We start from the raw sequence: 25,634 nt of genomic DNA, 5'->3' as shown, positions 1-25,634 counted from the left end.
CACATGTAGACCTCCCCGAGCTAGCTTTGATCTAGATGGTGAATAACAACAGCAAAGAAGCCGTAGCCACACGGGCTAACCGCTTGAGTGTATGCCCATGCTGCCGCAGCTTCACTTGTTATGTGAGTCAGCTAGATCACCGCAGGCTCCGGTGTGTCTACATGTGCTGCAATCGCCCCTCTGATTGCAGCGTAGACATAGCCTCCGACTCCTCACCCGCCGTCTGTGACTTCTGTGCTGCACACAGGTAGGCCACGCTAAATGTGTGGATCTTTGACGCTGGGCTAGGGGTTGGTCCACGTAAGAGGTTTATATTAGCAGCTGATGAAAGTGCTCCTTTAGCTCGTGTGGTAGAGGCTCGTGTTTTCAGTGCTGAAGGTCTGGGGCTCAAATCCTGCTGTTGGCTCAAGTCGGGTTTGATACCCGCATGTGAGGGATTTCTACTGTACATGCCCCGCTCCGCACTTACAGCCTGCAGTCATTGCTATTGGCGGAGCTACAGCCGTCCTCGGTGTATCTGGGCCAAGCACAGTGAGGCTGTCATCCCTGATCAAGCCACTTAGGTGCTGTCATAGCACGAAGAATAATTGGTGATCCTTCAAAGTGCCCCAGATCCCTTTGGGGAGACAGTGGGGCCTGATTTTCACAGGGGCTGACCACTTGCAGCTCCCACTGAGTTTGAATGGAGTCGTGGGTGCTCTGCATCTCCTGAGAATCCTGCACTGGTACTTAAGCGATGGCAGTTTTCGAGCTCATGTGCACACCCTGCAATGCAGGCAAACGGCACGAAGACCTCTTTGCCCCACAAGCGGGAAAGCCCTGCAGGAATGGGCCCCAGGAGCCCTGTTCATTTTGACACACAGAATAGCGAGCTGCTAACTTCGTGTGGGCTCTGTCCCTTACTGCACAGGAAAGACGGCCCCATAGCTGACTGAAGGGTTTGACTCTCTGCCCAGCAAGACCGTGTGTATCTGACTGCTCCCCCACCCCCATCCTTATCCTTTTGGAGTCTACGGATGTGTATGGAGCGTTCAGTGACAGCCAGCCCTTTTCCTGTGCATGAAAGTTGCCTGGTAACTTTCCTGTTAGCTGGAGAAAAATAATTAGGGGGTTGGGGGGAAACCTGCTCAGGAAACTGCAGAGGAATGGATTAAATGCTGCGAAGAGCTGGGGCCTTTGCTTGTTTTTAGTGAGGCTCTCAAAGGACTTTCTGAACGTGAAGGGCCAGATCATCAGCAGGTGTAAATTGGTGTAGCTCCATTGAGGTCAGTGGAACTGTGTCCATTTACCTCAGCTGAGCATCTGCCCCCACATGCCTGATCCTGCAGCATTAAAGTGTGGGAACTGCACCATGGAGTTCAGGAGCAAGCCCTCATTAAGTTTCACCACTCCTCCCCGGGAGGCAGCAACCCTTCCCTGCCCCCTCCACCCCCAACTTTATAGATGGAGAAACTGAGGCACTGAGAGGCGTTGGGACTTAAGGACCATTGCAGAGCTGGGAAGAGGACCCAGGAGTCCTGGCTCCCAGGCTTGTGGTCTCCACACAAGAGCCTCTCATTTAGGGGGAAGAGTGCTTTTGGAGCCCCACGAATTTCAGAAACTCATGCCTCTTAGTGGAATAACTATGGGGGTTTGAGGTTCCTCCAAGAGGAAAGGCCCTGGCGGGGAAGGTGACCGATGGCGATTGTCTCTCTCTGCAGATGGTAGACGTGCACAAGGAGAAAGTGGCTCGTCGAGAGATTGGAACGCTGACAGTCTGCAAGAGGCCCCCCCACTACCAGAAAATCATCTATCCAACATATCAGGAACCCCTGGAAGCTTACTACAGGAAACCCCTCAACTTTAGCACCCTGGATGATGTTGGTCATGGGATAAAGGTCAGAATAAACCCCTCAGGTGAAATCCATCCGGATGGATCCCAGGTCACAGGGAGCTTGAAGTGACCACACTCAGGCTCCGTAATGAGAGAGGCTCTAGTTCAGTTGGGAGTTATTGGGATTGATAGACTAGGGACCGAATGGCTAGGCAGCAGTTCTGCGGAAAAGGACCTAGGGGTGACAGTGGACGAGAAGCTGGATATGAGTCAGCAGTGTGCCCTTGTTGCCAAGAAGGCCAATGGCATTTTGGGATGTATAAGTAGGGGCATAGCGAGCAGATTGAGGGACGTGATCGTTCCCCTCTATTCGACATTGGTGAGGCCTCATCTGGAGTACTGTGTCCAGTTTTGGGCCCCACACTTCAAGAAGGATGTGGATAAATTGGAGAGAGTCCAGCGAAGGGCAACAAAAATTATTAGGGGACTGGAACACATGAGTTATGAGGAGAGGCTGAGGGAGCTGGGATTGTTTAGCCTGCAGAAGAGAAGAATGAGGGGCGATTTGATAGCTGCTTTCAACTACCTGAAAGGGGGTTCCAAAGAGGATGGCTCTAGACTGTTCTCAATGGTAGCAGATGACAGAACAAGGAGTAATGGTCTAAAGTTGCAGTGGGGGAGGTTTAGATTGGATATTAGGAAAAACTTTTTCACTAAGAGGGTGGTGAAACACTGGAATGCGTTACCTAGGGAGGTGGTAGAATCTCCTTCCTTAGAGGTTTTTAAGGTCAGGCTTGACAAAGCCCTGGCTGGGATGATTTAACTGGGAATTGGTCCTGCTTCGAGCAGGGGGTTGGACTAGATGACCTCCTGGGGTCCCTTCCAACTCTGATATTCTATGATTCTATGATGGCGTTGCTTACGTAGCAGGGAAGACTAAATCCACTGGAGGACTCCCTGGGTGAGATTCTGTGGCCTGTGTTATGCAGGTCAGGCTGCTAGATGATCACAATAATCTCACCCGGCCGTAGAAAAGTATGGTCATCGGTTTGAAAGTATTAATTTTGTTTGAGGTCCTCCAATTTTTCTTTGGGAGGCCAACTTGACACATCTGAAAAGGCCAGGTTTAGAAAGTGCTGAGCACCTGCTCTGGGAAAATCAGCCATCCTCAACATCTGGCAAGTCAGGCACTCTGAATCACGCATCGCCTCTGAAAGTCTTGGCCTATTAGTCTAAGGTAAAGAGCTCTCAGCTTCACTGAATTCTTCTTTATTCACTCTTCATAGTTTCATCTAGTCTGACGTCCTGTATAGCACAGGTCAGAGAACTGCTCCAAAATCATTCCTGGAGGATTTTCTTGTAGAAAAACATCTAATCTTGATTTAAAAATTGCCAGGGATGGAGAATCCACCATGACCCTTGGTAAATTCATCCAGTGGTTTAATAACTCTCACAGTTAAAAATGGTTTCAGAGTAACAGCCATGTTAGTCTGTATTCGCAAAAAGAAAAGGAGTACTTGTGGCACCTTAGAGACTAACCAATTTATTTGAGCATAAGCTTTCGTGCCACAAGTACTCCTTTTCTTTTTACAGTTAAAAATGTGTGCCTCATTTCCAGTCTTAATTTGTCTAGCTTCAGCTTCCAGCCCTTGGGTCATGTTAGACCTTCTTCTGCTAGTTGAAGTGTTATGGTGAAGAGTATGTAACTTTCCCCTTTGATCAAAGAGGCTCCACCATGTTTTACAGACATTAATTAACCCTTCAAACACTCCTGCAAGGTAGGGAATTATTATCCCACCACAACAGGTGGAAGACCTGAGGCATAGCGAGGTGAAGTGAGTTGCCTGGGGCCGCAAAGTGAGTCAGTGGCAGAAGTGGGAACAGAATCCAGAATTCTCCCAGAGCCCTGCTCTAGCCAGTAGCCCACACACCTCCCTGAATGCAGCCAACATTGCTGCTGATCCAGATGACGCAACAATCCCAATCTCAAAGCGTCCAATCCCAATGTGCAGTAGGGTCTTGTATAAAACCTGGGATGGATCTTGTGATGTCTGCCTCTAAGTCAGCCGTTCCAGAGTTCCAATAAAAGGGATGGAAGGGATTTTAACCAGGCATTACAATCCAGAGTCACAAGAAAATTGCTGTAGAAAACACTAGAGTCCAAATCTTGCTCTCATGACTTGGGCAACCTTCGTGAGTTTGGTGGGGTTGCGTGGGTGTATGTGAGACACACCAGGAGTTCTGATGTCTCATGCAGAGACAGGCAGACAGACACAGCGTCTCTAAGCGTTTCCTTTGTGGACAGCTAGAGTCCTCTGGTGAACCACAGCCCAGCCCTCCTCTTCCTCTTTGAAAGGAAAAAGAGCAGAGCTTGATGAGAGATGGAAGCCTTGGCAGGAGCTGGAGCCAGAGTGGTGCTGGTGTTATTTGCCCTAACCACTGGGCAACCCAACCTCTTCATCTCTCTGGGTGCTGCATTTCTGTCTCCCAGGCATGTGTTGCTCAGACTCTGTTGGTAAAGATCATTTGCCAAAGAAAAAGAAAATGGATTTGTGCCGTTTCCCCGCCTTTTTATATGACGTAGTAAAATGATCTGCGAGGGTGTCTTTTTGCTGCTGCTTATTTTATTTTTTTTGCCTTCCCTGTTTTTGATGGAGAACTTCTTGGATGCCTCAGAGATGCGTGCATGTCACTTTCTCATCCCTGAATGGAGTCGGGGGGCGAGATGCTGAGCCGTTACCATGGAGCTTTGCTCCCCCAGGTTTACAATTCAATAGCCATTATGCACTTTGTTGTTGTTGTTCTGAGACACCGACTAAAAATCCTTTCTTCTCTCGGGGACTCTGATGTTACTCCCTTGGTATCTGTAGTGTTATAATCCTCCCAGTTCTCCAGCTGCCCAGCGAGTTCTTCAGAGGAGAAGATGTCTGAATCCCTTCTGGTATCTCTTCTGAACGCAGCAAAAGTACCACAACAAGCCCTATTATTTTCTCCTTTTGTGAGCCACCTTTAAGAAACCAAAAGAAAAAAAAAAAGTCCCCATGCAGGAGGGTTTCATCAGCTAGGTGCCCAGCGATCTGAGACGACCGTAACCACCCGAGATCGAAACTGCCACAGCTAGCTTAATGCAGACGCGGGAAGTTGTCTGCTCGGGCTCTCTTTTCCCACGATCGCCTCCGCTTTCTCAGCAGCGTGCTCGCCACAGCTCTAAGGGCTGCTTCCTCCACCCAGCTCTTGCATGCTTTCTGCTGCTCCCTGTGGGTAAGTGATCAGCCCCATTGGTCTGAAGGACCTTCTCGGTGCTATTTTGTGCATGGCAGATGTCAGACTTTTTCCCAATGAGCTTCGCTTCTGTCAAGGGAGCTAAATAAAGGCCAGATCTTCCGATGTGCTCAGCTCCCCATGCGATGCCAATGGCCATCTTGTCAAAGCATCAGCATGTACTGGCTGCGCATGAATTCATGTGACAGTCTGTTCCTTAAGGCCCGATCCAAAAGCCATTGAAGTCAATGGAAAGACCCTCCCCCACCCATTGACTTTAGATCAGCTGCTTAATGGTTCTGATCCATTTCTTTCTTGCTAATTCTGGTAGCCTGTGGGTTAATGTTCTCTTGGCTCCTGGCCCCTAGTAAAATGCTGCATTTACCGGAGTAAGAGCTTTTTCTTAGGGTTTGGGCTTGTCCAGTTTGTATTATTTTTCCCTTTCAATATTTTAAAGGGCAGGTGAATGTGGCACTGGTGACAGATGCTGGCTGTGTGGCTTTACAGCCTGGCTAGCCACAGAAAGATGTGTAGCCATGTACCCAATCTTGTCAATATGGTGGCCCAACCTTCTTCCACCTTGTCCTCAGCTCATGCCTCTTGATCCTGTTAATTTGGCTCTCTGCTGAGAGAGCCACTTTCTGCTGATCGCATGGATGCTTGTCCACCGGGAGCTGGGCTGAAACAGAGCAGACTGGGCCCTGAACAGCTCTTGGTTGCTAAGACCTTTTGGTTGCTCACTAGAACGTGGGCTTAATTCCAACTCGGAGGTCACTGGCTCTGTATCCCAACTGCTTGAGCCATCCAATCCTAGCTTTGGGACAAGCTGTCTGGCCTGCTTGTTTTATTCTAGACCTCAGGCCAAGTGACAGGAAAATCTTTCCACTCTTACATCTTCCTCCTGAGCCTTTCAGATAAACTCATTCGCTGCACTCCGGCAGGCATGACACTTTATAAGAGGAGTCACGCACTAATACGGGGCGGCAGGTTCAGAAATACCCTAGTGCCTTGCTCAGCAGGACTGTCCCGAGAAAGTGAACAAGAGTCTGAACAGATCAAGAGGCCAGATTTGCCCCTGCTGCTGCTCCACTGGCTTAGTGGAGTTACCCCAGGGGAAACCCGGCCTTTTGCGTTCATGTGTAACAAGGTGTAGGACACTATCAGCCCAATGTTACAAAGTTTGGGCTCTGTTCCTCTGGAAAAGTGCCTGGCAAAGGGAGTGATGCACCGTGTGCCAATGCTCACCATTTTGAGGGGGCGTCTTTCCTGAGAGCCTTCTCACCAGTGGTGCATTGGCTTGCTGGCCTTGTCTCTTTCACCGTGTGTCTCCTAGCAGCTGCAGCTGTGTAACCTCCTCAGTGGATTGACAGCATGTCCTGTTTCGTTTTGATCTAGCACTCGGTGCTGGCAGGGTACAAAAGAACATGCAGTGATGCATAGTGAGGAGAGTGGCAATTCTGAAATGCGTATTAATATTTTAGGATGTTTTGCCTGTTGGTAACAGGGGAAAAAAGACTTCATCCTATTACTGGGGCTGCCAGGGCTGCTGCTCCGAAGAAACAAGATTGCAGGTTGTGACAGTTAAAGGAGGAGAGCATTTGCACTTGAAAGACGCTGTAGTTGTCCGTCTAACTTACTTTACACCTGTGTAGCCATGGCAGGAGACTCTGGATTCCTTGGGTGGTGTGGTGTAGCGGGAGCCCTGTGAGACAGGACTCCTATGTCAAACTCTGGGAGGGAGTAGGGTCTATTGGTTAGGTCAGGGAGCGGGAATTCTGGGGTCCTGGGCAAGGGAGTATAGTCTGCTAGCTAGAGCAGGACCTCAGGAGTCTTGGATTCCATTCCCAGCTCTGGCTGAGAGCATAGCACGCTGGCTATGAGAGAGAGCTGGAAATCATGACTCCTGGAACCCATTTCCAGTGCCACCCCTTCTGACCCAAGCAGCTAGCCACAAATTGGGGTCTTGTAGGCTGTTCCAGCTGGAGTCAGGGGCCCTTTGATGCAATCTTGTGTAGTTACAAAGTCCTGATTCCATGAACACTGCAGGAACCAAACAACTGGAGATAGTTTCTTTGATTACAGCCCCAAGCCTCTTTTAGCCAGCTCCCCACTGTACTTGTCCAGGCTCTGTGTGTAGCTCTGTCTGCTTCTGTGTGCTTTCTTGCCTTGTCTCATCTCTCTCTCACATACACACCCCCTTATCCCAAAAGATCACCAGCAAAGCCCTCTGCTCACATAGTTCTATTTCCAGGGCAGACTTGCATGTTTGGAGTGGGGGCTGCTATAAAGGAGCTTAACCGTTTCTTAATACTATCTTAAATGAAGGGCGGTGGTTACACCCACTAGCTCCATAAAGGTTTAACCCAGCCTAAGCACTGGCTTTGCCATGGCTTATTTTGTGGCCTTGGCCAAGCACTTTACTCTTGCCCCTCAGAAGGTGGCATGGGATGGTTGGAGAATTCATGAAAGTTTGTAAAACGCTTTGTAGTCCTTTTTTCAGAGGCCTGGTGTGAGGCCTAAGGCCTGAGCTAAAGTAACGGGCAAGACTTTGCTGATATAAAACAAAGTTAAGCTGTGAGCAAGAAGCAGGCCCTGCTCACAGAATCTGGCATGAAGAGGGCTGATGCTGCAAAAACACACATACCTAAAAGGTAGTGGGCACAAGTGGTGTAAACACGTGCCAGGATGGTACCAGCACACTCCAGCACAAGCACATTCCCCCTCAGCTAACAGGAACATGCTGACCCATCCTAAAGACAGGGTTAAAAGGATAATATGATGGATAGAGTTGTTTTGCTTGAACCAACATGTACAAGGTAATAGGCGGCACCTGGACATGTAGAGGGGTCGTAGCTCAATACGTCAGGAGTGAGGTGTAACTTGTTTGTATCTGTGTATAAAAATGGACCTCTGAGGGGTTGTCTTTGTCTGGCCTGGGGGGCAGTGGTAAATCCCGCCACTGACTGAGCCAGTCCATTGTCAGGGAGCACATATGTACTAGCAGAACTGTAGACAGCTGATCCGGGGAGCTAGAGACTGTGTTTCGTTTGGCAATAAACCTGGATGGGTGCCTTTGTAACTTATCGGCATCTGTGGTCATTGGGGTTTCTCTTGGGGTCTGCTGTTCCAGCTATCTGCGCAGAGCCAGGCCAGCACATAAAGGGAACACACCCACTCAGCCGACTGTTATCAACATTGGACAGAGCAGAGCACCACATTGGTGACGTCTGACGATATTCCTCTGATGAAAGATACAGGAAATACAAAGCATTATTATTATTAGTGTAACCCTGCTGCCAGGTGGAGCTGGCAGCAAGCATGGCCAGGTTCAATAGCTAGGGGTTCCTTTTCAACAATACAACACAGAACTGGCTTGAGCCCCCACCCAGTGACCTGGGAAAATTATACACCACTCTTGGCACCTCTTGGAGGCAATATTTCCCCACTCGCAAGCACAGAGTCTGAGGGTAGAAAAGAAACGTTTAATGAAAGGAGGGAAGTCATCCGACATTAATCAGGGAGAATGCCACAAGCAGGATTCATAATCATAAAACTATGAGCAGGACACCCACCCCAGAGTGTGTGGGGCAGAGCTTCCGCCTCATGTTCTTGAGTTCTACAACCAACAGTTCCTTTTCTGTGCCCCTCACTGCTCCCTCACCATACCCCACTCACAGTGGTTGTCCCGGTCAGAGGGGGCCCAGGGTTTAGAGATGCATCTGTGTGAGTTCACCTCCCACCTGGGGAAGAAGGCACCTTGCTTGCACTTGCTCTGGCTGGCCACCCTGCCAGATGCAGCTCCTTGCCGCCTGGCTGCCCCGCCAGCTGTGGTTCCTCACCAGCTGCATGTTGCCTCCCCAGCTGCTCATTCTGCTCACTGCCTCACTAGCCCACTCATTGACTGTCAGCCACCTTCTGCTGCCACCTGCCTCTTCTGCTGTGACTACTGCAGGTCAGTCTCTTAGTAATTTTCAGCTCTTTGCAGGCTGGGCGGAAACATTGCCCCATGTCAGGTGATTTCAGCTCTCATTTGAGCACTTTAACATAACAAAGAGGTTCCTAATGAAGCCTGTTTAGCTCTGTCATTGAACAGTGGAGAGGAACAGGTTAAACCAGACGGAGGACCCTTAGAGAGAGGCCACACCTCCTGGCTGAGACACCTGTCCCCACCTCTCTTTCTTTCACAGGGCGCTGGCATTCGAGCCCCTGGCTTAACAAGGTGCTTTCAGCTGAGGGTGGACCCCCTCATTTTGGACAGGTTAAGCACAGTTCTGCTCCCCTTTATTCATACAGTAATGACAACAACATTGGTAACAGCATTTCACTACCCCTGCATTCAGTACTAAAGTGATTTGTATCCCAACACCAGCCAGAGTTGATCACTTTGAGCAACACCGCTTTATCTGCTGGATATCTAAGCAGAGTGGGTGTGTTCATGTAAATACAGTTTGCTTCTGAAGTCTTTCCCCCTCCCAGCTAGCTGTCAGGGGAGAATTCATTCAGATCCATCTTACATCAGCAAGGCCTTGTTGTCTGTGTAATCTAGAAGTGGAGACTGTTGCAAGCGTCCTGGCACAAATTAATTTGTTTCTCTCTCAGGGCCCTGGCAGCACTGGAGGGTTTTTTGCACTGCCACAGTTGTACCACTGCAACTGGTAAATTACCTGGGCTAGTTGCACTGGAAAAATCTCCATGTTTTGCGCCCGTGCAGTGTGTCTGCATTATGGGTTTGCATTGGTATCCAGTGCAAATAGCCCTCGTTTCAACAAGGCTTAAGAATCAGAATGATCTTGGCCACATACAGCTGTACCTCTCTGTTGGAAACCCCCCCGGATTGGTGAGTCTTTGTAAACAAGCTTCTCAGGGTTTGTTCTCTCTTGGCAGCCACTGATTCTTTCTCTCTTCTTCCCTGGCTGTAGGACCAGAGCACACAGTTGTCACGAACGGGAACCTTGACTTGGAAAGGATCCAAGACATCATCTGGACAGTCTACGGGCACCCTGGGGTGAGATGGCATCACTCTCTTGCACTTGATGCCTGGCAGTCCCACTGCCCTACTTTCCGCCCGCCATCCTGTCCTAAAAGAGACACAAGCCTGATAAAGAGGTGGCAAGTTTCTCCCCTCCCCACTGGAAAATAAACCTTTCAGATTAGCTTCCGAAAGTCTGACATCTGCCTGAGACTGCCCCTTATGCAATTAATGGTCATGCTTTTCACAGTAAGGTTCCATTTATAAATGGTCTAGAAAGGGTTAATTAAAAATTGATAGATGCGTTACTAAATGGTTGATCGTTTGTTGTAGGGTCCATTAGGTCAGGAGGTTGCTTTTAGCCATGGCTTATCACCCTCTGTAACACCTACTGGTCTGCATATGCCATCTATAACAGATTCTACTCATGTCAGTAACATGCTTATGGCATCCACAAATAATTTATGAACCCTTTGTAAGCATTTGTAGGCCGTTTATAAATGTGCCCTGACTAGATCATGACCAAAATAATACTAGTCCAGACATAGCCACAAGCCTTGCAGCAGAGCTGGTCAAAAATGAAAGTGGTATTGTTTGTATTTGTGTTCCAGGGAAAATGCTGAGATTTCAAAATTTACTTTCATTCTGCATTGGGATGATAAAGTAGAAACCTTGGACTCTTTTGCGAGATGATATTCCAGAATATTTCATTTAGGGAAAAATTCCATTTAGACCTTATCAAAACGTTTTGTGTAGGAGATTACAGAGTAACTATAACATACATTATCAGATACAAGATGAAACGTTTCAACTGCATCAAAACAAAAAGGTTTCAATAATTTTCTCTTGGAAATGCAGACAACAGCAGAAGGTCCCCAGAGCAACATTCTGATTTTTGCCAAATCAGTATTTCCAAACATTGGAAAATCTTCCTCCAGCTGTGCCCTGTAGTGTCATTAGTGCAGCTGTAGCATTTGGGGGAAGAACTGTTGATAAGGGACATGCTGGGCTACATTCACGAAAGGTCTTAGGCACCTACCTGCCACTTCAGGCACCTAAATCCCAGAATCAGGGATTCACAAACCCCTGCCCAACTGCCCCCATACTCTGTAAGTGACCAGCATTGCTCGGCACCTACGTTTCTGCAGGGAAAGTTCCCACGGCACCGAGGATTCTTCATGAATGTAGCCCACTGCCTTTAAGCGACCCAGCATATTGAATGGGCCTGGAGACTGACCTCCCTTCTCGGGCCCTCCAGAGCCCTATCAATGCCATGAAGTTGGTGCTTGTTGCAGAAAACGGTCATCATCCAGTTTCCTGGTGTCCGCAGGGCGTGGGTGTCAGGGTGAGGCACACAGGTGGAGTCCAGGGGAGGGGAAAGGTGGTTTTGCCCCTGCCTTTGCGGGACCTGGGCTAAGGCGAACAAAGGGCCTCAATTTGTCAGGCTGAAAGCGCACGGAGTAGTTTTAATCTAAGGTGAAGATTTTCATCTCTGGGAAGCCGGTTTGTTTTTTTCATTGGCTGTCTGGTTGTGCGGAGCCCTGCTCTATGCAAAAGGCCATTTGCTATTACTGTTTCTGTTACGGGCAGCACGGGACCCCTTTGTGCTTGGGGCTGTACAAGCACATAGCGAGACACAGTCCCTGCCCCAGTAGACTAGACAGGCAAAAAGTGCGAGGGGAAAACAGAGGGGGGAAGTGACTTGCCCAAGGTCACCCAGCAGGTCAGTGCTAGAGCTGGGAATAGGACCTAGGTCTCCTGGGTCCCAGTCTAGTAATCTGCCCACTGCCTCACATTGATTCTCTTTATACCATCATGACAATCTAACACTGAATCACCACAGCTCTGGCATTGATACTTTCAGGCCAAATTCAGAATAAAAAAGTCTCGCATTCAGCGGAGAAAGGGGAATGAGTTTCTTCCCCAAGATGCACTGGGGATCTGATGGTGTATTCTGTGTCTGTCCTGACTGCAGGAAAAACCCTCGTATCCCAGAGCCCATTCAACTGCCTGTGGTTCCGGAAGGCAAACTGTCAGCAGCGTCCTCCACATCATCTTTAACATCCCTCAGGTAGCTTGCGTGAGGGCTCCGGCTGGGGGTGTGGGCTCTAGGGTGGGGCCAGAAATGAGGAGTTCAGGGTGCAGGAGGGGGCTCCGGGCTGGGGCAGGGGGTTGCGGTGAGAGGGAGGGGGGAAGGGCTCTGGCTGGGGGTGTGGGCTGTGGGGTGGGGCTGGGGATGAGGGGTTTGGGGTGCAGGAGGGTGCTCTGGGCTGGGACCGAGGGGTTCAGAGGGTGGGAGGGGGATCAGCCCCTGGGGCGCAGGAGGAGGTCAGGGGTCCAGGCTCCAGGCAGCACTTACCTCAAACAGCTCCCGGAAGCGGTGGCACATCCCCCCTTCCAGCTCATACGTGGAGGTGTGGCGCTGGCCAGGCGACTCTGCACACTGCCCCATTGGCAGGTGCCGCCTCCGCAGCTCCCATTGGCCGTGGTTCCCGGCCAATGGGAGCTGCGGGGGCGGCGCTTGGGACAGCGGCAGCATGCGGAGCCCCCAGCTGCCCCTACACATAGGCGCTAGAGCAGGGACATGCTGCTGCTGCTTCTGGGAGCCACACGGAGACACGGCAAACGTGGAGCGGGGTAAGCTCCTGCTCCCCAGCTGGAGCTTGAGGGCCAGATTAAAACATCTGATGGGCTGGATGCGGCCCGTGGGCCATAGTTTGCCAACTGCTGGCATTCACTCCTTGAGTATGATTACATATGATTCTGTCACTCTCTCATTTATACCCACAACAGTTCCAGTGGAGCAGTTGGCAACATCAATGCCAAGGTGCCTATCGCACAACCTATGCCGCCCTCACTGCCTCTTCCATTGGACATAGACACAATGCCTCCTCCTCCCCCTCTGCCTCCTGTAGACATGCCCGAACCTTCACCCATTGGTTTTGAGATGCCGCTCCCAGATGTCCCGCCACCATTCGCCATGCCAGGTGGGGCTTGTATTTGACACAGCTTATCCTCAATCAGCTAGCAACTAGCGTGGTATCCCTATGCTGAGCCGTGCTGGGAACTTTGCACCATCAGTCCCCAAGCATAGCACTGGGTTGTTACAGGCAGAACTGGTTGAAAGAAGATAGAAAACAATTTTTTGGGGAAAAAGATGAAATGTGGAAGTTGCTTCCATTTTGCTTCAAAGCTGGTTTTTCGGTTAAATTTTTTTCCACAAAAGTGTCTGAAAAATTGTGAATTGTCAGAACATAACGGTTTCCCCATGCCCACCTCTTTTGGCCACTGCGTGCAATGAAATGAGTGAGCTCTAGGTTTTATCATCATTGTGACTCTGTAACCTTTTCCAAAGTTGGGGCTGTTTTTGAAAGTGACAGCATGGCACAAGTGGCAAATGAACCCCCGAAACTGCGCTCCGTAACTTTTCGAAATAGCCCCAGCTTTTCCACATAAAAGTGGCAGAGTTTGAGTTTCATTTTTCCTTTGGCCATGCAATAACCTTCCCCCAGCTGAGGAAGTTCTGTAAAAGTTGAGTGGCAAAATAATGAAGAAAAAAAAGAAGTGGGAGAAAATAGAATAAAATCAACCTAGATATCACTTATTTGATTGTATTCAGTAACAAAAAGGGTGGAAAGACTGAAAATTCTTTTTTTGTTTTGTTTTATTTTATTTGAACACTCCCCCCCCCCAAAAACAAAAAAACAAAACAAACTCAAAGTTTTTTGGTTTGGAAAAAAAATACCATTACTTGTTGGACAAAAATTTTGTCCAAATCTCTGGGCTCAGCTGTTGCCCCTAGGACCTCAGCAAATCTCCACTTACAGGGTGAAATTGCTGTATCAGGTGCATTCACCACTTAACAGAGGAGGCTTAAGTGGGACCTATGCAGCACCTAGCCCATGTGCTGGCTCTCTGTATAGGGGTCAGTTGCACTCCCAGTGAAGTTATTCTATGGCAGAAAAACAGATATTCACTGGAGGAGGCTTCCCTAACTGATCTGTTTGCTCCAGTCGCACAGTGGTCAGCCCCACGTGTTATGCTTTTTTCTAAATCATGAATCAGGCTCCCACAAATTGATAAGCTTAAAAAGAATCCCATTTGGGTTCCTTCTGATTTCTGGCGTTGGAGGCTGAAGCGGCCCTGCTGTCAAGCTGTTCTCCACCGCCACGAATCACCATTTTTTAAAAATGAAAGCTGTGTGTCCCGGTTAAGATGATGCCAGGTGGCGGGGCTTCCAGACAGCCACCGAGTACCAGGACACTTGGGATAAAAACAACCACGGCTGGCAACGCTTGACCTCTGTTTTGCGATTAGGACTTCATCCCCCTCGTGATTCTCTGGGGATTTTTCTGCAGATGCCGACTTCCTGGAGCTCCCCCCTCCGCCCCTGCCAAGCTTGACAGACTTTGAAGATTTTGCCCCTCCTCCTCCTCCTCCTCCCCCCCTGGGTACAGAGGAACCTGCGTGGGCGCCAGACAGCTACTTGGAGAAAGGTATCTTGTCCCCCCGTCACTCTCCCCGCTTCATTTGGTTGCAGCAGTGGGGTGGGGCAAGCTATCTTGGCTTTAGCAAAGCTTTTGACACGGTCTCCCACAGTATTCTTGTCAGCAAGTTAAAGAAGTATGGGCTGGATGAATGCACTATAAGGTGGGTAGAAAGTTGGCTAGATTGTCGGGCTCAACAGGTAGTGATCAATGGCTCCATGTCTAGTTGGCAGCCGGTGTCAAGTGGAGTGCCCCAAGGGTCGGTCCTCGGGCCGGTTTTGTTCAATATCTTCATAAATGATCTGGAGGATGGTGCGGATTGCGCACTCAGCAAATTTGCAGATGATACTAAACTGGGAGGAGTGGTAGATACGCTGGAGGGCAGGGATAGGATACAGAGGGACCTAGACAAATTGGAGGATTGGGCCAAAAGAAATCTGATGAGGTTCAATAAGGATAAGTGTAGTGTCCTGCATTTAGGACGGAAGAACCCAATGCACCGCTACAGACTAGGGACCGAATGGCTAGGCAGCAGTTCTGCAGAAAAGGACCTAGGGGTGACAGTGGATGAGAAGCTGGATATGAGTCAGCAGTGTGCCCTTGTTGCCAAGAAGGCCAATGGCATTTTGGAATGTATAAGGAGGGGCATAGCGAGCAGATCAAGGGACGTGATCGTCCCCCTCTATTCGACATTGGTGAGGCCTCATCTGGAGTACTCTGTCCAGTTTTGGGCCCCACACTACAAGAAGGATGTGGTAAATTGGAAAGAGTCCAACGAAGGGCAACAAAAATGATTAGGGGTCTGGAACACATGATTTATGAGGAGAGGCTGAGGGAACTGGGATTGTTTAGTCTGCAGAAGAGAAGAATGAGGGGGGATTTGATAGCTGCTTTCAACTACCTGAGAGGTGGTTCCAGAGAGGATGGTTCTAGACTATTCTCAGTGGTAGAAAAGGACAGGACAAGGAGTAATGGTCTCAAGTTGCAGTGGGGGAGGTTTAGGTTGGATACTAGGAAAAACTTTTTCACTAGGAGGGTGGTGAAACACTGGAATGCGTTACCTAGGGAGGTGGTAGAATCTCCTTCCTTAGAAGTTTTTAAGGTCAGGCTTGACAAAGCCCTGGCTGGGATGATTTAATTGGGGATTGGTCCTGCTTTGAGGAGGGGGTTGGACTAGATGACCTCCTGAGGTCCCTTCCAACCCTGATATTCTATGATTCTATCTGAATGGGAGGGGGGCTACAGCTCACCAGCCGACCACCTGGTCTCATTTATTGATTAGATTCCTTGGGCGCTGATAGCCTAGTGGCATGTTACATTGTAGCCTGGGACCTAGCTCATCGCTTGTAAAGGGATCAAAGGGCTAATACTCCTCCGCCCTCCCCTGTGCTTCTGAGCATAAGCAGATGAAGAGCTGTGGTCAATTAGGGAGCATCACCTGATGGATAGAGTGGGCAGCATAGTCTTGTAGGTAGGGCTGGGACTTAGGTGACCTTCCTAGTTCTGCCACTATCCTGCTGTGTGTGGACTTGGGGAAAACCCCCTCCCCCACAGCCTCCGCTACTTGAGTTTCCCTATCTGTGAGGGGGTTCTGCGCATGAAAAATGCTGCATCGGAGCTAATGATCTGTAGTTCTGGAGCCTGTCTTTGCCACTGCAAGGTGGAGCGTCTCTCTCCTTTCACAGCTTCCCCCCAAATCAGCATCGGGTCAGGAAACCCCATTGCGGAGGAAGTCCTGATTTAAACCGACCTGCTCCCACCCTCTCACTCTCTCCTCCAGACCCTTTTGGCTGACTTGCAGCCCGGGCAGTGCTTTCTGACTGGGTGCAGGCTTACAGCTCCCACCCATGTATTTTCACAATGATCCTGGCTCTGTTTCCTTCCTTCCCATTCTGAGCTCCTCCTTCCCCTTTCAGTGGTGACCCTCTACCCCTACACTCAGCAAAAGGAGAACGAGCTCTCGTTCCCAGAAGGAGCCGTCATTTACATGACCCGGAAGTACTCGGACGGTTGGTGCGAGGGCGTGACCAGCGAGGCAGAGGGGTTCTTCCCAGGCAACTACGTGGAACCTTTCTGCTGCTGACCCTGCGTGGATGCAGGAGATGAAACCACTAAGGACCAGCAGACGTTTTCCTCCTTCACCCTTCAGGGTTAATGGAGCCCATTCTCTCTGCCAAACCAGGGAGGCCACCTCCACTGCCCCTGGCTACAGAATTTATCACTATCCATTTACAATGCAGATTGATCAGATTATAGATTCCCTATTCCCCGTCCTGCGCTGGGGTACAGACAGACCCACCTCCCTGGCAGACGGCGACAGGGAAAGGTAGCGCTCCGCATCCAAGACTTATCAGGAGCAGCTTTGGAGGCCCAAGAAAGTGCCCTGCTTTGACGCTGCTACTTTCAGGTCAAATCTTAGTCCCCCAGAGCTCAATGTGAGTTTTTCCATTGCTTACCCCTGGGGACCAGGCTTGAAGCCTTTAACCTGAAATCCCTTTGCTTGAGGCTTTGATTATTTCTCAGCTCTTTTATTTCCACCCCCTGCACGTGCACCATGATCAGAGGATCCTCTTCTGGGTTCCCCAGGGAGCCTGCAGCCAGTCCCTCCCCCTCACCAGAACGAATGCGGCTGAACAGCAGAATGCTGTTGACTAGCTGGGAAGGGAGTCCGAGGTAGATGTGTGGAGTGCTCGGAGATTCCCAATGCTCGGGGCTGCTCCAAGGCTTCCCCGCTCATGAGTCCTGCAGTAGCTTAGAAGGTGCTGAGCAGGCTCTCGTGGGTCTAGGGAAGAGCCTTTTCCCCAGCAACTGGGATAGTGGTGCCCAAACACAGAAGCAGTAATGGGCAAGAGACTGAATCTCAGTTCCGACAGAGTCACCTGGTGACCTTGGGCAAGTCTAGTTTCTCAATTTGGAAAGCAGGCACAGTGCTTCCCTGCCTCACAGGGCTGGGCTAGAGATTAATGTGGGCGCATGGAGTGCCTTTGGCACAAAGCGTGATGGCAGAGCGACCGGCAGCAGCCTAGACAGGCAGAGACACGAGAAATGGAAAAACAACTGGGGAAGGTGGTTGGAAGATAAGAGGATGTTTTGCAATGAGCTTTGGCAACGAGACTAAGTTGTATAAACCAGAGCCAGTGGATCCAGGCTCAAGTGCACAGGAATAGCCCCCTTGTTTCCGGCTGTGTAAGGATACAGAGCCATGTAGTACCCTATCAGGTTGCTGCTTGGAGTATTATGAGCCTTGTCCCCAAAATGCAAATGTCAGCAGAGCTGCAGCTTCTGCTTTGCCTCGCTTGATTCTTTACTGAAAAATGGCAGCTGATTGCCTTGAGGTTGAGTGAAAGAAAGGCAGCTCTGCCTTTAAGCCCCACCCAGGGCCTTGCCTCATGGAATTTTGGTGGGCAATCCATGCTCTGAATGTGCTGGGGGGACCCACCTCGCTGATGTCTCACAGCACATTAGAAGTAGAAAGGGAGGCTCATTGAACCTGGTCCCCTCTAATGCCAGGTGCTGTTGAGAGCATTAGTGAGCAGGTCCTCTGCTGCGTGCTGTTGCTCCTGCCTCCCAGCTCCCTCACTGCTTAGATAAAAGGTACCCACTTTTAATAAAGAGTTCTAAAAGCTTGTGTCTCCCCCGGCTGTAGTGGATGGGTGGGAACGTCAGCTGCAGGCTTGCCCCTGCTTAAATATAGCTGAAGTGTACCAGCAACACACCTGGAAACGAGGGGTTAACGTACCTGCAATACCTTTTGTATTTTTTTTTGTTTTAAGGTGAGGTTTCCAAAGCAGGGAGAGTGGATCATGGGTGGTTTATGGTGCTGGCTCTCCACCTTGTTGCCAGTTGCTAAACTGCAGACAAAAATAATGATCTCTGGGCCATTTAAAGCCTCCTCCAAGAGCAGCTGGGTGATGAGGGAGGGGAATTAATCATACACCTCCCAGCTGGGTGTGGGAATGGCAAAAAAGGGAGAAGGAATCTTCCAAACAGCTGGCTGTATTATTTTCTGCCATGGGCACGCTCCATAGACCTAGCCCTACTCAGTCACTTTGCCCTTGGCCTGTTCTGTTTACCCCCCTGCTTCATGAGCGACAATGAGAAATTAACACGTATGTCCTGGAACTCGGGTAGGTAAGTGATGAAGGGAAACGTGTGGAAAAGGACAAGCTCCAGGGTCTACTTAGCCTAAGAGCAGTCAACAGAAAACTCTCCCCAACTTGACAGATGACCAACAGTTACATCACCTGTGCAATGTTTGCCTTTGGCCTAGTTGTAGCACCTTGGGGCCCCAGTCAGAGACCAGCCCCTTTGAAGTCAAGTATTTACAGGACTCAGCCCCTGGTAACATCTGGGTGGATGTGTGGTAGCTTTTAAATGAACAGCATCATTGCAAGGAGTCAGACTCCACAGGAAAAGCCAGTGGCTGATGGAAGTGGATTAAACCTCCTAACTGCCACGTTTACATCAAATGGTCCCAGTGCTAAAAAACACTCACCCTTCCCTTCATGAGGGTATTTGCCTCTGCACCTGCTAATTAAACCCATTTTACTGAGGGATCTAATGAATATGCCAAAGTCCCAGTGAGCCAGGAACAGATCTCATCAGAGGCCCTGCTCCCTTTTCCTGGACCACAGCAAGTCAGTCGACATAATTACCAGGCTTTGCCAGGAGTAAGACACATGACTAGTGGCTAGTGCTAATGGGACCTCTTCCTAAGCTAGTACTCTGGTTTCTGGCACCAGGAAACATCACTTGCTCCCCCTTCCTCCCCTACAGAGAACCCGCTCCCCACAGCCTACCTTCCTTCTTCTGCGTCCTGGGCAGCAGCCCATCAAAGATGAGTGACTAGAGCCAGAGACTGCACAAATGGCTTCTCCAAGTGCCACCCGCACTGCTTTCAACAGCCCCAGGGAAAAGCTGAGAAAGTGAAGTCACAAACCTGTAGTCGCCTGGGCATGTGCATATAGAGATATATATTAATATATTTATGATCGTTAGGGGCAGGTGGGGTGTTCGTTTAAATGTCCACATCAAAATACAACATGCTCAGCAAATTCCAGACAAATGTTTTGTACCTGCTGTTGATATTTACTAGATAACGTTCTGATATTTGTTTTAAAAAATTCCATGGCTTTACGTTCCACATGATTGGAGGGAGGAAGAACAAACAAACAAACTGCAAAGAGGAAGGGAAGCTGGGGCAGCTTTGGTTAGTTCTGTACTGCGCAGAGTTTTGGTCAGGGCTATTGGCTTTGGAGTAGACAGGCTGCAGTTGATCCCGGTAGAAGCCACCATCATGGGCAGTCAATGCTGTGGCTGCCCCTGCCGAGTGCAATCACGGGGTAGTTAATACTGCGGTTGCCCAGGGACAGAATACTGACAAGCAGAGTGGAGAGAGGCTTTGATCCTCTAGCAGTCTGACCCCCCAGGGGATGCTAAACACCACAGGTCCCCTTGCAATCAACAGGAGTTTCAGCACCTCTAGGGATCAGGCCAAGGAAGCGGCTCCATCCTAATATAACCCCCATGCCACGATCTGACCGGTGATTAGTCTACGGCACAAGGAGAGCTTGGTTTATTCTGCTACTTGCTGCTCCACGTGCACTGGAAGCAGCCCGTAGCTTGGGAGAAATAGCTCTCCTGGGTGCTGTCCACCAGGCATCTCAAAATTGCCTTTCAGGAGCTGCTTCAAAGCACAGCTGCAGCACTGCAGTTCAGACAGGGCAGTGGTTAGGCTAGATTTTAAACTAGTTCAATAAACAGGCTTTGGGATCCAGTATGGACATGGGCTACTGAGCACAAGCAGCTGATGAGTAGGAGCTTCGGCTTTGGAAATCAGCTGTGTGTGTAAAAGCATTTGAGGAGGGATGCTCACTTTCATGCTTAAAATAACAACAGAGAAAGATGTTTAAGTTACTATGGAGAAATTTCTGCCCTGGGGGAGAAAACGAAAGCAAAATGGAAGCAAAGTGCAAGGACTTAACCCTGACATCAGGACATCCAGGAATGGTAATCCAAATTAACTAAAGGTGCAAGTTAAAAGTAGATTAGTTAAACTGCATAAAACCCGTGTGGGCACACTGATTCAGAATTAAGGTGGCCTTACTTCACTTCAGTTTAATTCACGTTTGAATTAAGCTACACCAAATTAACGCCACTTTAGTTCAGAATGAGAGTATCCACGCCGGGGTGTAATGGGATTTTAAACTACTCCACTTTACTTTCCTGAGTATGCTTGTGCAAACAAGCCTCAGAAATCCAGATTCAGTGGAATGTTTTAAATGCAAACTAGTTATATTTTGGTGGGGGACAGGGCTTTCCAGCTACATATCACACACTGCCCCCTACATCTCATTATTCCACAGCCCTTTCCTACTGTGATCTGCTCAGAGGGGACAGGGCTGGGGAACTGGAGCCTTGGGGGATTTTCAAAGGTCAAAATGACAGTGATGTGCCTAATTCCCATTGGCACTTGTGGAAAATCTCACTTTTGCTTGCTTAGAAATGTGCTTCAGTGAACCACCCGTAATTGGAAACCTAAATCAACGGTGTCCTCCTAACCCCACACCTGAATCTGGTACCACACCCATGTCTTCTTGTTCTAGCAGCCTTCCTGGAACAAGGGGATATGGGCAGGGTGGCTCTATGAATAGAAACTGCCCCTGATTAGGCTTCCACCTGCCTCCTGGACAGAGACGAGCCCCGACAGGGATTCTCAGGAGGTCAGTTTCAAGTCACCTGATGTGGTGAGAAGGAACAGAGGGGTCATGCAGGGGGTGATGACATAGGTGGACCCCAGCTGCTGTGATCAAGTTACAGATTCGGAGACCTCTGCCCTGGGGCTAGCGGGAGCATGGGCACTTCGTAGCCGCATGAGAACTAGTTTGTTTTTGTTTCTTTACAAAAATTAAAGAATCATTTAAAAAAAGAATTCAAGGTGAAGGTAAAAATAAAGATCTTGGATGAACACCCACTCTCCTGAACGGGTGTGCAAACTGCATAGAGAACACCTTGTCTCCAGATTGGGAGGAGGGGGGAGAAAAGGGGATCCAGAGAAAGTGCTTTTTAAAAGAAAAAAAAGTAGGGGCCGGGGGAAGAAATCCAGAAGTTCAAAGAGTCCAACTTTGCAAAGCTAGAAATGGAGTCACATCAGCCACTGGGTATGGAGATGCTCCTGAACCTCCCACTTTCCTGCACGCTGCCCCCAAGCTGCCTCAAGGGCAGCAGGAGTCTCTTCTGAACCATCAGTCCCTCTCAGCATTTCCTCTTGAGGAGCTCCTGCAGATAGCGGCAAACTTCTACAGCCGAATCCCAGGGAACCACACTGGCCTGGAAGGCTCTGGGTTGCTTTTTCTCCATCTCCTGGGTCATCTGGTGCATGGGGTAGCCCTTCCGCGGGAAAGCAATATCTGTCGAAGTCAAAGCCACGGAAGGGCAGAAGTCATTGGCCCCGTCCCCGACATAGAAAATGCTCTCAAATTCGGCTCCCTCCTGGGCCCGCTCCATCAGGTACTCAGTGAGGATTTTGCGCTTACACATGTTTGCGGGGCACTGGGGGCACTTGTGAGTGTGATAGGGCCCCAAGGTGAGGTAGCCCCTCTTATCAAACCCAGAGGGGTTGCTAAAGATTTTGCGGAAGAGGGAGTAGACACCGGCGGCTCTCAAAGTGCACTCGATGCCAAACATGTTGGCGTCGGAGAGGAGGATGATCTCAAACTGGTCTTGGTTCTTGGAGAGGAACTGGAAGAGCTCTGGCATCCCAGGAGACAGCGGGATGTTCTCATAGACCGTTTTGTAGTTCAGCATCTTGACCCCTTGGTCTCCCAGGTACTCGAAGACGCGCTGCATGTACTCGTTGTAGAAGCCATCCCGGAAGGTCTGGCGGATGTGCTCTGGAAGCGCCTGGCCTGGAGCGGCCCTGATGATGGAGTCATCGCTGTTCTCATTGATGATGGTCTCATCAAAGTCAAAGGCTAGGAGGTATTTTGGAGGCTTGGGGGCAGCCATGCTGACACCCTGTGAGTTGAACCAATGAGACATGTCAGTTACTCAAGACAAGGGAGAACTCTTTACCCCAGACACCCTGGTGTTGTTAATGGAATCAATCTGACATGGGTTGAGAGCGATCAACGTAACGCTATTTAGGTAAAACAGGGCCATCTCTCCCTCTCTCTGTGTATTTTTCTATCCTAGCTGGGGACCTAATCTGTTCCTTGTATATCCTAACCCTGACCTAAAGAGGCTTACATGCCCTGTAAAGAGATCATTTTGTCACTCTTAATCCTGGACTTCCCTGCCCTCAAGACATGCCGAGTGGCGTACTGGACTCCCTCTCACAAGAGGGTCTAGGTAACCCTAGGGCGGCACTTTGACTCCACAAACCAGCAGCTGCGTCATCTGTGTGTATCTGCCTCTCAATAAGTTCCAGTCACTGTGCTGGGTTTACATGCAGAATAGTACGTGGGGAGGTTGCCCCTTAGAGCTGCCAGATTTGCAGGCTCACCCTGGCCTCCGAAAGCCAAGCTAGACTCTTGGGCATCGTCCTGCCACTGAGAGGTTCTGCAGGTCGAATTCTGCTCCCACATGCAACTTTCATCACCTTCAAGTTTTGGGTCTGATTCACCCCCCAAGTCATTCCATTGACACCAGACATGGGCAGTGGCCCTCATGTCTTCAGTTACCCAGGTGCAGCCCCCAGTGCCTCAAAAGAAGAGGGGCCCAAGCATAAGGGAGCACAGCGTCCAGCCCTGCCATTTGAATGCAGCGAGCAGAATTTTGCTGTGGCACATGAGACAGGACAGAATGCAGCTCAGTGTCCCAGAGCCACATTTTCTCTGTAGGGCTAAGTTTAAGTACTGAAGTGGCAGAACTGCGCTTGCTTGGAACCCCCAGACTTAAAACGGGACTCTGCAGGGGTGAGACTCTGACCATGTGGAGAGAGACAGGCAGGCTTGGGGCCTTATTTCTGTCACCAGAAGCCAGCAGCTGTGACTCTGAATATGCACAGGGTGAGTCGATCAGCTGAGCCAGCTTTGCAGCCACTTTTCAGGGCAGGATTGCGCACCAGTGACAGGGGATCTTTATTAAAACAGCTGCTTCATAAGCCGGAGAGGGAGGAGGAGACAGCCCTGTACAAAGAAATCAAAACGTTGGAGAATTGCACTAACCTTAAAAAGGCATCGCAGCCCAACACCCTCAAAGCACCCGTTCATTTTAAGGACACCACTCGCCAAACACCGCTTTTCCCGCTGCTACAGTTTCAGGCTCCCTTTGTGCTGGTCACATCACTGCAAACCACAAGGGTAATTTGGTTAACAACCACTTTGTAGGCCCCCTTGCACTTTAGGGTACTGTGTCAAAAGTCACAACAGATTGCTCCAGTTCCAAAGGAAATAATCTCCCCTCCCTGTCCCGGATGGAACATGCTGGCCTCCAGCACCAAGAACTATAACAGTTATTGTGCAGAGGAAGGGCTGAGTGAGCAGGGAGAGATTGTTTAACGCAGCCGATCCCTCTTAACCCCTTCAGATGCTAAGGGCTTGTCTACACTGCCTGGCATAGGTACTCCAGAATAGCTTTCCCAGGTGGAAACACTCTTCCCAAATAAAAGTGACTTTATTCTGTAATAATTACTGTGCTCACAAGAACAACAAGTATCGGGGGTAGCCGTGTTAGTCTGTATCCAGAAAAACAACTAGAAATTACTGTGCTCACAAGAGAAAGTCACTTTTATTCTGGAAGAGTGCGTCCACATGAGCTATTCCAGGATAGCTATTGGAGAACAGTTATTCTGGAAGAGCTATGCTGGTCCATTTCCCCATGTAGACAAGCCCCTTAAGCAAAGTGAAAACCTAGGGGAGCATAAAATGCACTGGGCTGTGCACTTACTCTTCCTGGGTTCTGCTGACCCCTTGTGGCCGGTAACTGTAAAAACTGGGCTCTATAAACAGTCAAACCTGCTGGTAATTTTCTGCTGTACTGAGCACCTGCAGCTCCTATTGGAGTCTAAAGTATAAATGGGTGCTCAGTGCTCCTGGGAAATCAGGCAGCTGTTAGCCAAGGGACTGTTCTGGGGGAAGTGAGCATTTGTTGCTCAAGAATTCTGATTTGATGGGGAGTGAGACTTCAATCAAATTTCGTCGGCTTCCTGATCCAACTTTTTTTTTTTTTGGTGGCCTCAAAATCATTTCTTTTAAGTCTGTTTTGTTCTAAATCCAGTTTCATAGATTATTCTGGCCAGAAATTGTACTAGGAAGAGTTTTTGCCCTGAACCCTTGTGTTGAACTAATTGCTGCTACTAGAATAAACAACACAAGTTATTTGAACACGTGAAAGTATTTTTAAGTGTAAAGGGACATAGACAACTAAAGTTAGGCTCTAAACATTGAAAACATGGCAAGCATTCCTGCACCCAATATTGCTGCACTAAGAACTTGAAAATGAAACTGACTATAAGCAAAAGTGAAACTGACCTCCTTGATTTTCATTGTCCAAGAAGAGAGAAATGCAAAAAGTAAACAGTACAAACATGAAAAAAGTCATTTGGATTTTTAGAAATTCTTTTCTTCTTAACAATGATTTAATACTAGTGGGTAGCAGAGGTGAGGAAATGTTTGTTTACATCTGATTAAGTGGACAATGTCCCTTTAAAATAGCTTCTATACATGTTCAGCAGTTATAGGCTATGCTATTTTATACCAACTTTCCATTCACAAAATTCTAACCAGCGAGAGTCTCTGGAGAGCCAGGGCCAAGAATTAAATGGTGGGGAAATAATTTCAGTCTAAGCCCAAAGAAGGTGTTAAGATATCAGCGTGAAAGCGGCAATGAAAAGGTGTTGGAAGGGACGTTAATATGTCTCCATAGAAAAGAGTTACTAGTTAAGCTACACCTAAGGGAAAATGGGTCAATCCACACAGATGTGGGAAGCAAACCCGTGTTTTGAAAAGCTCTGCAGGGGCCCAATATTTCTGTGTTTACTCACATGGGTAAGGGCTGACAGATCAGACCCTCGGATTCTTTAAGCTTAGCATGTCAGATTACACACGGACATTTAAAGTCAAGAAAAATAATTACAGTAAATAAGCAGAGTTTTTTTTTAAGT

General features: G+C 49.1%; 2 protein-coding genes across 9 annotated transcripts in view; one reads left to right on the top strand and one right to left on the bottom strand.

Annotated features, from left to right (window-relative positions):
* Window positions 1-23,817, top strand: part of ABI3 (ABI family member 3) — a 46,366-nt gene extending 22,549 nt beyond the window's left edge. For all 5 annotated transcript variants that reach the window (XM_073325870.2, XM_073325868.2, XM_073325872.2 and 2 more), the window contains 6 exons: window positions 1,701-1,877; window positions 9,994-10,079; window positions 12,019-12,114; window positions 12,837-13,030; window positions 14,402-14,539; window positions 16,447-23,817. In XM_073325870.2, coding sequence (XP_073181971.1) covers window positions 1,701-1,877; window positions 9,994-10,079; window positions 12,019-12,114; window positions 12,837-13,030; window positions 14,402-14,539; window positions 16,447-16,613 — 858 coding nt within the window. In that variant the 3' untranslated portion in view covers window positions 16,614-23,817. The remainder of the gene's footprint in view (window positions 1-1,700; window positions 1,878-9,993; window positions 10,080-12,018; window positions 12,115-12,836; window positions 13,031-14,401; window positions 14,540-16,446) is intronic.
* PHOSPHO1 (phosphoethanolamine/phosphocholine phosphatase 1) overlaps window positions 19,483-25,634 on the bottom strand; it is a 28,974-nt gene continuing 22,822 nt past the window's right edge. For all 4 annotated transcript variants that reach the window (XM_073325874.2, XM_073325876.2, XM_073325878.2 and 1 more), the window contains 2 exons: window positions 23,698-23,817; window positions 19,483-22,546 (listed from right to left, as the gene is read on the bottom strand). In XM_073325874.2, the coding sequence (XP_073181975.1) occupies window positions 21,785-22,546; window positions 23,698-23,742 (807 nt within the window). In that variant the 5' untranslated portion in view covers window positions 23,743-23,817 and the 3' untranslated portion in view covers window positions 19,483-21,784. The remainder of the gene's footprint in view (window positions 22,547-23,697; window positions 23,818-25,634) is intronic.

This window comes from Lepidochelys kempii, chromosome 27, assembly GCF_965140285.1.
Source record: "Lepidochelys kempii isolate rLepKem1 chromosome 27, rLepKem1.hap1, whole genome shotgun sequence".
In the NCBI taxonomy this organism is placed as follows: domain Eukaryota; kingdom Metazoa; phylum Chordata; order Testudines; family Cheloniidae; genus Lepidochelys; species Lepidochelys kempii.
This window is presented reverse-complemented; position numbering and strand designations above follow the sequence as displayed.